The sequence below is a fragment of the Argiope bruennichi genome, chromosome 11 (assembly GCF_947563725.1).
Source record: "Argiope bruennichi chromosome 11, qqArgBrue1.1, whole genome shotgun sequence".
In the NCBI taxonomy this organism is placed as follows: domain Eukaryota; kingdom Metazoa; phylum Arthropoda; class Arachnida; order Araneae; family Araneidae; genus Argiope; species Argiope bruennichi.
This window is the reverse complement of record NC_079161.1, coordinates 90,781,341-90,795,894: the sequence shown is the minus strand read 5'-3', so window position 1 is coordinate 90,795,894 and position 14,554 is coordinate 90,781,341. Positions and strand designations below refer to the sequence as shown.

Sequence of the window (14,554 nt, the reverse complement as noted above, 5' to 3'; positions counted from 1 at the left end):
AAAATATTTTATTACAGTTATATGACACTTTTGACGATGTAGAGTGAACAGTTTTTAATATACTTTGCAACCAAAGTGTAATAATTTAACAACTCTGGATTTCATATCCTGTGTTTTAACCGCTTTATTCACGAGTTTACAAAAATGATAAACTATGAAAAAAAATTATTTACATTTATTACTAAAAAAGTAAAGTAATTTTTAATTAAAAATTAAAGTTTATTTAGTAATTCCTCTTTAAAATTTTATTTTACTTTCGAATCCATTACAACTTATATAATGCATACAAGGACTAAAATATATTTTACTGCTAATATTGTCAGGACAAATCTGATTTTTTTTTCAAAATCTTAATTAGAGCCGCCGTTTGTGATTATGACAATACTAAAAATTTCATATTTTCTGGGTTAAAAATGTAGACTAATTGTTTTGTTATGCCTAATTCTGATCAACAACAAAAAATTATGATAAAATATCTTTGGTGTATCCTTATTTTCTCCCCATAAATTATAATTGATGTAAATTTCTTTCCGCAAAATTCGATTTTCTAGGAATTAATTTTCTAATTATATATTTTTTTTAAAATAAAAAACGATTTCTTGCTAAAAGGTGAATAAATTTCTTTATACAAAAATATACAAAATATCATATATTGTATAAAAACTCTCCAAAAAGGAAATAAAAGAAATGAAAAAAAGACAAACACAACATTCTGAAAGAAAAAACAAAATTCTGAAGTTGGAATAAAATCCTGTAAATTAATCAGCGTTAAAATGATGAATATACACAAAAAAATTTCAAAATCGATATAATACAGTATAATTAATTTATAAAAATATAAATGATCCATTTAATGATTTGCAAATTTTACTGAATACCGTTTAAGCAATTAAAAATAAATAACCTTGGCACTTCACAAAATATATTATATCAAAAATTCTCAGAATATAAAAATCATAATGAAAAAAATAAATAAATAAAAAGTTTTTGCATAAGTAAGAATTAAAAAAAAATATGCCTCATTGTTTCAAAAATATTTATATGTACCAAAATAATTAAATAACATAAAACAAAATATCAAAAAGGGCACGTTTTTATTTGCATTAATTTAGATCGCTTTTTTAAAAATTGTACCTCCAAGTTAATAACTAAACATATCATAAATAGATAGTAACATACTTTACGAAATTTTGTACTATAGAGTTAACTTAAAGAATTTTTTTTTCAGTTAATAATCACAACCACATAACTTCATGACTTTTTCTAGCCACATGATGAATATTATGACTGGCGTTTGGTAGTTGGGCCAAAAGGGCATGATCTAACTTTGTATCCTTTTACCACACTTCCAGCCTGTTCACCACTTGTAGTATCGTTTGGCTATGAGCTTTTAATGCTTTCTAGTTTCACATATACAGCACTTCTTTGTGAATACGCGAGTCTACACTCCAGAATATTCAAAAATTAATTAAAAAAATTAAAATTAGCACTGTTAAGAAGTCATTGTAGCTAGCTAAAATCAAGCGGATACACTAGTTTAAATAGCTATTACATTTCAACATTTTAAACGCATATCATGAGGTAGGACTCTAAACTGAGTCCAATTTAAGGGAATCTAATTTGAATATTGTTATATAAATGCTTCTAAACTCTCCAAGTAAAATAAATAACAAATACTACAAAACCCTTCATTGTTTTCCAAAAAACTTTTTAGCTTTTAGAATTCTTAAGGCAGTAAGAACATTTTATATATAAAAAAAATCTAGATGCTCATGAAATAGGGGACAATCCACTTCCGAAAATGTATTTTCGGTATAGGTTTATAATTCCAAAATCCAATAAAACAACTCTGAACAATTTAAACAAAAAGACAGTAATTATAAAAAAAAAATTATGGAACTTTAGCATTTCTCTCAAAATATGCGTTTTTCAGATTTAAGTATATATACTCTTGCTTTATGCACTATATTTTAATTGAGATAACGTTTTTAGTTAGAGAAAGTCCCCTTTGAGCAAGGGGCTGTACTCTTAACGGCTTTTTAGCAAAATTACTCCAATCACATTAACTGTATTGTACTAGAATAAATCTATATTGTTTCTGACGAAATTACCGAAAAATAAAAGATTAATCATCACTTTCTTATTTTAATCAAATAGTTTCTCAATTTTTGAAATATTTTTTAAATGTAAACAAAACAAAACAAACAACAACAAAAAAAAAAAACCTGTCATATAATATTAGAAAAATAATTAGTCGTATCCAAATTCCTCGCCACAATAAACCGAGCTATCCAATGAATCTTCTTTTTATTATCATGAAATATGCAAATTAATTATATATTCTTTAAATAATTTAGTATTTAAATACTTGATTTGTCTCAGGATTGTAATCATGTTGTTGTTTTGTTGGAATTATGTCATCGGTTTTTCACACTTCTTGATGTACTAGATTTCTGATATTGACATACACTTGCGTATTCATAACAAAAATCTCTTATAATATATTCAGAATTACACTATTGATAGATTGAATTAAAATAAATTTTGTTCCATGCAAGGATCGCCATCTGGTAGTGACTTTAAACATAGTAACTTCAAAAGACTGTCAAAAAAATATCCTTTAGTTAAGTTATAAATTAGAAAATAGAAGATAGAGAATAATTAAAATAAATCATTTTACTTTTTATTACCTTTAGGAAATGTTTCTATTCTTATATTCTTTTTCAATAAATTAAACCGATTGCTATTTTTTAGCAATCGGTTTTTTTTCATAATTTTTATGACTAGTATAAAACATAATAAAAAACTGTAATTTATCATAGTACGATTAAAAAAATTCATTCTGAACACATAAGTTCGATAAATTTCAGTCATAAATTTGATACATTAAATATTTCTAAAGGAAAGGATAAATTGAAATAAAGGACGTTTTCAACAACTACATTTTTACATCTACATATCTATTAACTGGTATTAAGGGGTAAGGAATCTAATAAGGATAATATCTCTGTTTTTGACGTATCTGAAAATTAAAAGATCCTTCATTCCTCTTTGTAGCAAATGAAATGGTTATTTTAAATTTCAAAACGACTACAAAAACAAAATGGGAGATCTTTCGTTGCTATGCTTAGATATGATAGAGTGTTGCTGCTACTTTAATTAAAAAAATTTTATGCCACGGCACAATAACGAAAAATAAACACGAACACATAAAAACAAACAAAAATAAAAACACCGAAAAAAACCCTAAAATGACTAATATTGAAAGTAAATTAGAAAAGATATACTTTAGACACAAAAATTGGTTGTTGTCCTTAAAAATAAATCATTATATGTAACAAAAAAAAAACATATAAATATGAAAAAATAAAGTTTGAGACCAAAACATTTATTAAAAAAATATTTTAGTTTAAGACAAAAAATTATCAAACTTTGTCCTAAAAAAATCAACAAATACATACAAGATATTATGATATTATTTATTTCAAATTCCCAAATTCAATGACAAAAAGACAAAATTTTTGCAAAAAAATCGATTAAAGAGAGCATGATTGAAACTCATACGGAAAATTGTGCTTCAAAAATTAAAAGAAAATCAAAATACTGCTGCTGTGTCTGCGACATAATGTAATATCAATATATATTGCAGCATAATAAATAAAGCATCTCGTTTAGAATATTTTATTCATAGTATTTTTTTTATCACCATTTAATAACGTAATGTTGCGCCTTCTTATCTGCATTCAAATACTTGCTTATTCAGAAGCGACATCTACGCTAAGTATGCTTTGCCATACTTTTCAATAAGAAGGCCGAGGCCAGCGCATAAGGAAAGGACATGCCTGGATTCTGTAACTGAAAAAAAAGGAACAGTGCGCTTGTAGAGCTAACTTTGTAGCTCATTCGCATGCTATGAGCAAGTTCAATAGGTGGGCGCATCTACATTTTCATGCGTTTTTTTCACTAAGTGGGCACTAAAATTTGTTAGGTTTCAGTTCTAATTCGAGTGGATTGTGAATTTAATTAATATTTACAAGGTGTTCACAAAGGACTGCCTCATTTCAAAATTAAATAATTAAATAATTCTGCAATCGGACATCTGCAGAAGAATGCAGCGAAGTACATTTATTTTGAAAGTTGTAAAACTCTCACATAAGATTTATATTTAATAACAAATATTGTATACAGGTGGCGTTGTAAACTGTAATCACTAAGCGGAGCTTTGCAAGCAATGTGTTTAAAACGTGGACCTTCCGCAGTATACACAGAGACATCTGATGGTGCAAAGAATGAAATTTTCAGCCATTCTTCATCATATGTCAAAGAGAACGGAGGCATAGGCATATATCTTAATGGAGCCATATAAAATTCTTCAAGCTTTTCCAACTGTGCAGAACTATTCCGAAAACACTTCCGTTAATGAGTGCGCTACAAGACATCGTCGCAGGTGATAAGGTCAACGAATATGAAAGTGAATTTGTGCCAATAAATAAGACATTGTCGCAGGAGATAAGGTCAATGAGTATGAAAGTCAATTTACGCCAATAAATAAGACATTGTCGCAGGAGATAAGGTCAATGAATATGAAAGTCGATTTACGCCAATAAATATGATATTGTTGTAGGATATAATGTCAATGAATATGAAAGCCAATTTGCACCAATAAATAAGGCATCGTCGCAGGTGATAAGGTCAACGAATATGAAAGTGAATTTGTGCCAATAAATAAGACATTGTCGCAGGAGATAAGGTCAATGAGTATGAAAGTCAATTTACGCCAATAAATAAGATATTGTTGTAGGATATAAGATCAATGAATATGAAAGTCGATTTACGCCAATAAATAAGACATTGTCGCAGGTGATAAGGTCAATGAAAATGAAAGTCGATTTACGCCAATAAATAAGATATTGTCGCAGGTGATAATGTCGACGAATATAAAAGCCAATTCGCACCAATAAATAAGACATTGTCGCAGGTGATAAGGTCAATGAAAATGAAAGTCGATTTACGCCAATAAATAAGATATTGTTGTAGGATATAATGTCAATGAATATGAAAGCCAATTAGCACCAATAAATAAGGCATCGTCGCAGGTGATAAGGTCAACGTCAACGAATATGAAAGTGAATTTGTGCCAATAAATAAGATATTGTTGTAGGATATAATGTCAATGAATATGAAAGCCAATTTGCACCAATAAATAAGGCATCGTCGCAGGTGATAAGGTCAATGAAAATGAAAGTCAATTTGCGGCAATAAATATAGACTATATCAAAGTAATGCCATTATTAGTAAGTATACTTCAAATAAAGCATAGCCAAGAGGAGAATAGTATGCTCGGTTCCCATCTTGCACAAATTTTGAATTACCTGGTAGGCCTCTAACATTTGTAAATTGACATAAAATGTTTCGAAACCACCCATTTCGACAGCGATCCGCTAAAGAATCCATTCGTGTGGTACTATAGCACACAGCGACATCAATTATCATCATTTGTAACTAATTTTGAAATTTCTGTGGCATACTCATAAATAAAATATGTACTTTCATTCGTCAATAGGTTTCCATGTCCAATTTTTTAATTTGAAAGAGGATATATCCCCTGTGAAACACCTTGTATGAAGAGATTCGAATTTTTTGTATATTGGAACTAAAGTTGAATCATGCGCCACTAGCCTAGCATGCTCATAGGTTTCGCCATTGGAACTGAACTTACCTTTTCCTCATCTAAGATGCCGTCTGTAGGAAATTCATCGTGCGAAGTTCGATGTTCGTGTTTTTCATACTACCGGTCATAACAGAATAAATAACATAGAAAAAATTATGCTAATCTTTAAAATTAAAGAAAATAAATCAGACATGAGTTAATATTTTTTTTACAGAAGAAAATTTGATGTTCATGTTGCTACATTTAAGCAGCATCGCTCGAACACGAGCAATTGAACGGATCTCGGTATTCGGATACTTCCAACATATATTACGATGGTGACATCTAATTCAGCATCCCACTCTCTGTACTCCAGAGCACATAAAAGTTAGGTATTTTCACCTCCACATATAAGATAAATATAAAATTCTACTTATAAATTTATCTGATGTATCCAGAATCAAACTTGCTTTCAAATATTTTGGAACCCAAAGTTATTCTCAGGCCACTAGTGCCAAAAAGTAGGAAATTCCAACGGTGTTCAATAACACCTGAACACTAAATCCTACTTCCAACACAAAAATTCAAAAGATTCCAAACCATTTTGGCATAAATGCAGATAAATTTAATTATAAAAAAGGAAAATCATATTTTAAAAAATAGAAAGATAGGAAAAAAAAAGGAAATTGGGTTGTAATAAGTCTCTCATGAATATCATTCTTTTTTTTTTACACAACTGCTGAAAAAAACTTCGAATTAATCGTTTGTCTTCTTTTATAAAAAAAAATGGTATTCATTAATAAGAATGTTTATTTAAATGAAAAAGTGCGGGGCACAATCAACCAATCACTTACTTCTCTAGTTTCAAAGTTCTAAAATTTCAAGTAATAATTCTGATTTTTAAAATTGCAATTCTAATTTTAAGTTTTGTCAGAAAAATTGCAATTAACCACTTCTATCTTTTTTTCTTCGAAGCATTTCCTGTATTTCATTTATCATTATTTCAGTTATAATTTTGAAATGCTTTTTTTTTTTTTTCAAAATAGTCTAGGACAAAACATATCCTCCACCATATTTTGCCACCGACTAATTGTAAATTACCTGTCACTCACTATACTGCTCTGTTACTGACTAATTCACATGTTTGAATTATGCACATTACAAAAAGCTTAATATAGGCTTCGGAGGCCAGAATAAAATCCTTTCAATTCAGATATCTGAACATATCAGGATTCTTTAGCCTTTCAGCTCTTGCATTTGACTTCAGTATTCTGATAAATTAATTGCAGTATGGTTACTCGAAGTAAAAATTAAATAACTTTTGTCTTTTTAAACAATATCTTTAATATTGCATCAAATTTTTTTTTCATTTCTAAATTTTTTATTAGTAGAACCAATGTAATGATCTGAATAAAGATAGACATAACAATAACAACAATACTAAGCAGTAGTTCCTACGCCTTGTTTTCTGTGACATTTCATAGAGGTCACTTCTTTACCATAAACTGCCAGAGTATCACTGAACTACCAGCATTTCATTCTTTTTCCTACTTTTACCTTTAAACACTTATATACCTTCCTGGATTTGTGAGCGATGATCCAGACTCATTTTTTACATACATTAAGTAAATGTTTAGAAAATGCAAGCAGTTTTGGTTTCCTGCAAAATTTCACTCGAGTAAATTTTATATACACTCAAAAAACATGCAAAAAAAGCAATTCAAATATTCCAAGGAATCATGACAAAAATATACTTACGTTTACTTCACCGTATATGATATCAATGAAACTGCCCAACACAATAATGAAGTCGAACACGTTCCAAGCATCACCAAAGTAATTCTATTCAAAATCAATTGTATTCCATCAAAATGATAAAAAAAAGGAAACATTTTTAAAAATAATTTTGATTTTTCAAAGGTTGCTTAAAATAACAGAAATTTGTTTTTTACTTACTTTAAATTTAAAAGCCATCAGTTTGAGAAGAAACTCGCAGGCGAAAACAGTAGTAAATATAATATTCAAAATATCCAAAGCTTTTGTATAGGATTTAGGTTGTCCATAAAACTATGTTGAAAGAAAACGGAATTATGAATAAAAAAATATTGCTTTTATATATAAAAATGTAATATTACACAGCATTAATATCAAAAAGTTATAAGCTCCAACGTATAAAAACTAATTATTTCTATTTTTTTAAAACTCCGTAGCTTAGCTACGCTTGCACTGCCATCTGTGGACAGGGATTTCGAACTTCTAACCACTCCAAGTTCAGACACAACAACGAGGGCTGCATTTCGCAATTCATAATCGTGAGAAACAGAGTCCAGAAAGAAAGCCATTGAGTATTAAATGTTTTTCAATGATCATATAAGAGTGAATATGATTTAATAAATATTATTTGATTTGATTTGCTTCATCGATTAGAAAGGGATCACTGAATTATTAAATCAGCACCTATAGAACATGAAAACTTTCACATTTCTGCAAACAGTCTTACAATTTTTCAAATTAGTCATTTAAATGTTTAACTGTACAACTCTTCATATTATTTGTGTTAAAAATAATAGCAGATTTTTTTTTGCATAGATTACATTAAGATAACTAATTTTTTTGTAAAACATCTACATTTTTTTTATGATGTCTTCAGGTAAAATTTCAGGTTTGCTAATTCATTTTGAATAAAATTGTGTGAATGGAACGAATTTTGTTTGGAAAAAAAGGAGAATATAATGTCGAGTTTTACTTGTAGCCGTGAAAGGAGTAATTCATCAATATACAAACATACCAGAACAAATATTTAAGAAAGCTCTAGAATTTTCATAGGAGCTACCTTTATTTCTAATAGCTCCTTAGAAGAATTTGTATGAAAATTTACGAATATGCGTGAAGTTTTAAGATGAGGTCTTGGTGTAGCTTTAGAACTAAACTGAGATTAAAAAAAATGTTTATACAGAATCAATGAACATAAATTAGAATTTTAAAAGTATGAAAACACTGACATACCTTCATTGCTAGAGTAAGAGTATTGACCATTATAAGGACAAAAATGGTATATTCAAAATACTGTGATGTCACGAACCACCAAATTTTGTATTGAATTCTTTGTTTTGGAATATACCGCCGAACCGGTTTTGCTTTGAGTGCAAATTCTATACAATTCCTCTGAAATAAAAAAAAATCAAATAATTACTTTAAAATTATAATTATAAAAAATTTAATTATAAATAAAATTATGGTTAAAAATATAAAGTTTAATTATAAATTTTTAATTCCATAGTTTTGGAAAATACAAAATGTCGCTGGCACTATCAGAATATGAATCAATTTTCTTCGAATATCATCGATTTTAATTTAATTCCAACTTCGAAATTACACAAAAATGAATGTTGAACTCGAAAAGTTTGGATTATTTTACTTTAGGAAGATTTCATAGGATTCATGAAATACTTATTGTACAGCGGCAATGACGAGTGTTTTATTGTAATATATTATATATTAATTATTGTAGTGGTTTCATAATACTACTTTGTTGGAGTTTCTGCAGATATTCACCGATAATAGAATCCAATCTAAAACCATCTTTCGTTCAATATATATAACATTTTTCACATGTTATATGGTTAATAGAGAAATTTTAACCGGACTTCAACCTCCTTTTGATATATTTTAAAGGGAATAAAAATCTCGGACGAGTACTTAAATGATCCACCTAGATCAAAAAGGATAGAAATAGAAATGGTGGAAGGTTGGAATTTTCGTTTCCTAGTACGACTGAACATACAAAACTAAACCAATAATTTGATTTATTAGGAGAATTGAATCTCATTAAAATGTATGACTTTTGCAATAAAACATTTGGATAGTTGCAATTGCTTGGAAGTTAGAGACTGAATAGTGATTTTCAGCCTCTAACTTGGAGTATTTTAATATGATCTATTTTACTAATTTTGAAAAAAATAGAATAAAACTTCTATATTTCCTCTCTTACTATGAAATGGCGTAATTGTACTTTAATTAAAATTCGATAGCTCCAAGAAAGTTAATTAAATAAAGAAGCAGAAACATTTATTGGTAACGTTATGTAAAAATGATTAGATTTAGAAAATTCCAAAAATTGCACGCTTTAGTTCTTTTAAATTTATCTCATTGTAATCTTTATCTTGGAAACGATAGTATGGGCGTGCTTATGTTGTCTTTTTTTTTTAATCTTTTAAAAGGAATACGTTATATTTTAAAATTGGATTCTTTTTCATGATAATATACATAAAAGCGGAAATCTCCTTAAAAATGAGAATTAGATACTTAAAACGCAAAAGGTGCTTTTTATTGGGGGGTGGTATCTTCTTTACTTTATTTTTGAATAGGATTAAATAGTATCAGTTGGATTTAATTAATATCTTATTTTCCAAAGAAAATGCTTATGAAACTAAAATGAAGCCTTATAGTGGCCATTTAGTTTACTAAACGGATAGCAGCTGCCTCGCCAAGGCGTATACTAGGTTGCTGCACAAATTACGAATTACATATTTAATAATAATTTTTGGTATAGTGTTGTACATTTTCTGCAATATAAACAAATTTTATTATTTAAATGCATTTTTAAATAAACGTTAATATGTAATTTTTGTTAATCTGGCGGTTCTTTTGTCTAATTCTGCAGCATTATTACGAGTTTATTGTATTAAATAAAGACAGCTGCTATAGCCTGAACACATATTAGAAATGCTGATGATATTTTCCGTTTGCTCAATTAATAATAATAGATGAAATATTTGAAAGTGCAATCCAAAAAGATTTTAATTAAATATCAGTTAAAAAAAATAAACTTTTCCTAATGTAACTGAAAACCCATATAAATTCTTAATTGATGTCATAAAATATTATTCTTCGCTTTTAATTTAAAAAAAGCAATTGCAAACGATAGTTAATTTCTTCAAATTTGTTTAAACTACAAACGATAAAATATTTGTTTTTGCCAGCTGATACTTTTTAGCATTTATTTAAAAACTTCAAAGCTTTCCAATAACGTATTTTAAACTTTGAAAGCAAATCTGTATTTTATTTTTATAACATTTGGCACCTTAGTATAATTTATTTTACAATAAACTCTAAACTATACGATACAATAAAGTCATTATACATGGTTACTGCAATATTTAATATTTCATTTTTTTCAAACTAAGGATTTAAAAAAAATATTTGAAACTTTTAGATTATAAGGAATTTAACTTTGCTTTTAAGTTTTCCAATAGGATTTTTTTGTAAACAAATTTCTTAGTTTCATCTAGTTTTTCTCTAATCAAATCTTTTAAAGTCTTAAAAGTTTTTAAATACATTGTATGTACAAAGATTTAATAAGATGTTTATGAAATTTGTTTAGTATTTGTATGCGAATATGTTCAATAAAATATTAAGCAGCAAAGTTTGTAATAATTGTTTTAAATTATTATGTAATTTCAAATAAATTCTTTTTAAAATTTCTCTGGCAGTTGCGTAAAAACTCGATGCATAATTAGATTTTCTGTAAAATTAACCTGAGATCAAAATTTATCTTAAAACTAAGACTTTTAAATTATACTTGAAATATGTATCGATTGTCAGGTATAAATGAGAGAAGAAATTAAAAAAAATGTTTGATACTCAACTCAAAAAATTATGTAAAGCGATTAAAACTCTGTCATGCTATGCAAGCGAATTGTAAGAATCATAGTAAAATCTTCCTAGCTGTTACAGAGTATTTATTAAAATTTAAAGCCAGTTTCAGTAATTAATGGAGATAAACAGTGTTAAATGAATAAATGAAATGAACCATGAGACAAGAGACGACGTTTCACCTGATTTTTGTCCAGTTCGCAATTCTTATACTCTTGCTCTCCCTCGTTCTGAAATGTGACGATGACAAAACCTACGAAGATGTTGACCATGAAGAAAGCGATGATGATGATGTAGATGATGAAGAAGACGGCCACCATGGGTCGATAGTTGTAATAAGGCCCCTCGTCCTCCCCTTTCGAGTCGATGGCCACGTACAACAACCTATAATAAAGAACCGCATCTTACTGCACTGTCTTTAATATAGCATTAGGTGGTATAATTATAACACATATTAGTATTTTTAGTAATTCTGAATTCTTTCAGAATTACTAAAAATTCTTAGTTACACTACTACATTCTTAGTATTTTTAGTAATTCTTTAATCGATTAATTTGCTATTGTTAATGATTTTGATCTTTTCCTCCGTATTTTACCATTGACGTTTTAATGCGTTTTCGTACATAGTTTTACAAGGTAAATTTGATGGTTATAGGAGTCGAATTCGGCAATGAGTTAAGAATATTTTAGCCTCTTTAATAAAGCAAAAACTGCAGACCACAGTGTCACTTTTTCCCAAAACTATCTAGAAGTTGTTAACACCATATTAAAACGTTTAAAAACAGAATATATAATTGATTTTTCTTTTATTCTGAGTAACTTATTGAGTTATAAAAGATAATCTTCCAAAGCTTTTTAGCATCACTTTCAGCAGCAGTCACCTTGTGTGTCAAAAGATAAAACCTCTGAGTTCAGACTAGATATTCGTACGAACTGGACCACGAGCAAAAGCGTCTCTATTAAGCAGGAGGCAAAATCATTCTATAAAGCGAGGATGAATGCTCATATTTTCATTCTATTAAGTGAGAGTGTGATTTAATCATGCAAATTTAATTAGTTATTCCACAAATTTTAATAATCCAAATTTATTGGTGAAATAACATTTTATTATTATCTTTGTTTATGTTTTACTAGTTTATTGCAAAAATCGACAAATATGATGCTAACTCTAACACTTAGTATATTTTACTAAGAAATATAAAACACAATTCCATTTTTTGATAATGGTTCAGTTTACAGAGACCTCGATTTATAGCGATTCGATTAATACAACCTCATAATGGTGGCGATATCTAGCATTGAAATGTATAGACAAAGTACATTGGTAATATTTGTTAATGGTAGATATGAAGAGCATTGCACTTTATCCAGATTCATCAAAAGAAGAGGTAAAATATTTTGGGAGTATTTACTAATAGTAGGCATTAAGAGTAAGAGAGAAAAAAAGTAATAGTTTTTTTTCTCTTCTTCAAGAATATTTTGTTATTTTGAACTGATATTAATTTGGGACACTGCAGAAAAGATTAAAGTTCAATTGTGGTATTCGATTCTAACGGATTTTTATTCACTATCAAAGCACTTTTGAGGTAGTGAACAACTTGTACGAACTAAGGCATTGACAAAATATAAAGATTTCTGTGCTTTAATAAATAGGTAAAATGTGAACTGTTCTGCTTGTACAATCTTGGCATTTTAGAAAAACCTCTTTTAGTGTTAAAAGTAGCAGAAGAAATATAATGGATTTTTAAAAAAAATTATCCATGATCATATGGAGCCTTTCTTTTAAACGTGACATCAATTACTTCAAGATATGTAATAATTGAAATAGTCAAACAAGCATTATTTGCTTATTCTTCCAATGCAAATTGTAGTTTGGGAAACTGTTGAGATTGAATCCCGCATAGTCGATACGGGATTTGATTGTGGAAATATTTAACCAACTAATAAAGAATAAAAACTTCATTCAAATTGAAAATAGCGGTATATGATCCAGGTTATTGTAAAAAGCTTTTTATTGGTAAATATATGCATGAGTTTTGGCATACTTTTCACTTACACAGTAAGTATTACTTCTCACAATATGAAATACGTAACTAACAACAAAAGGCTTGCTTTATCTTACTTTTCGTTTATTTGCAAAAGTAGATGGAAAAATTGTCTTTTTCTTCTAGAATTTCTTATAACATTATTAAGATACATTTTTATGGTTCCATTATCGAACTTTAGATTAAACAACTTCAATGTTTCGACACACATTTATTACAGTGTTCTATAAGACGTTTTCCTATCAAATTCCTGTAGTGATAAGAAAATGCTAAGGTAAGCATTCGTGCTCTCACAATATTGATTGTGTGGCAATTATTGTTTGTTAAGAATTCAGTTAACCACGTGGTCTTCTTGGACGAAGCTAGCTGCCAATCATATAAATATCACGTGGTCTCACTGTTGATGTTAGTATGTATTTTTTTTCTAACATAAACATGTACTAGGGGGGGTATGATTTCGGCTTTCTCCCGAGAAATTTTATGTGTAGTTCTCCAGGCATACTACACTATGAATACTCATGTGCCTTTTGTTGTTGATGTTACCAATAAGCCACATAAAGACAACATGTGTCTTCAGGTCAATTCATCCATGCTACAATCTTTACTATCAAATAAATTATTGTGTAATCAAGAAAAGCAACAATAATTTATTTACATTGTCTTCTATCTTATGTAACTGAAACAAGATGTTACCATAAGCAAAAAATCAACTTCTCAAAAAAATGCAAAACAAACTTTGTTGGAGAATGCGAGACACTTACTGAGGCCATCCCTCAAAAGTGGAAACGGTGAAAAGAGTGAGCATGGCTTTGGCAACGTCATCGAAATTAAACTTGTAACGCTCCCATACCCTCTCCTCGGCTTTGGGTTTCGTAATGTCACCTCCTTCGTATACGATATAGTAACCCCTGAAACGCAAGAATTTTTTTAAAGTACTTTAAAGACATGAAACAAATACAGATTTTATTATAAAATGTTTTAAGAGAGGTTGCCATCTGTAAATACAAAATAATACAAAAAACTGCTTAATACAAAAAAAAATATGAATAAACAATGTTTAATGCTCTACAAAGCACACACAATTAAATCTGGAGAATTTGGTTAGTTTAACATTTGGGAAAATAGATTCAAGCTAGAAAATTTTATTAAAAAATTTACTTAGACCTTCAATATTTTAAAATAAATTTAAAAATGAATTGGAAAA

At 28.5% G+C, this 14,554-nt stretch overlaps 1 protein-coding gene across 2 annotated transcripts in view; it reads right to left on the bottom strand.

The window, feature by feature from the left end:
- The window catches only part of LOC129956888 (muscle calcium channel subunit alpha-1-like), a 239,297-nt gene that overhangs the window by 39,798 nt on the left and 184,945 nt on the right, over positions 1-14,554 (bottom strand). The window contains exons 27-32 of one of the 2 annotated variants that reach the window (XM_056068900.1): positions 14,112-14,258; positions 11,488-11,689; positions 8,657-8,815; positions 7,607-7,717; positions 7,409-7,492; positions 5,720-5,788 (exon numbers count right to left, since the gene is read on the bottom strand). In XM_056068900.1, coding sequence (XP_055924875.1) covers positions 5,720-5,788; positions 7,409-7,492; positions 7,607-7,717; positions 8,657-8,815; positions 11,488-11,689; positions 14,112-14,258 — 772 coding nt within the window. The remainder of the gene's footprint in view (positions 1-5,719; positions 5,789-7,408; positions 7,493-7,606; positions 7,718-8,656; positions 8,816-11,487; positions 11,690-14,111; positions 14,259-14,554) is intronic. The other variant, XM_056068901.1, reaches the window with a different exon arrangement.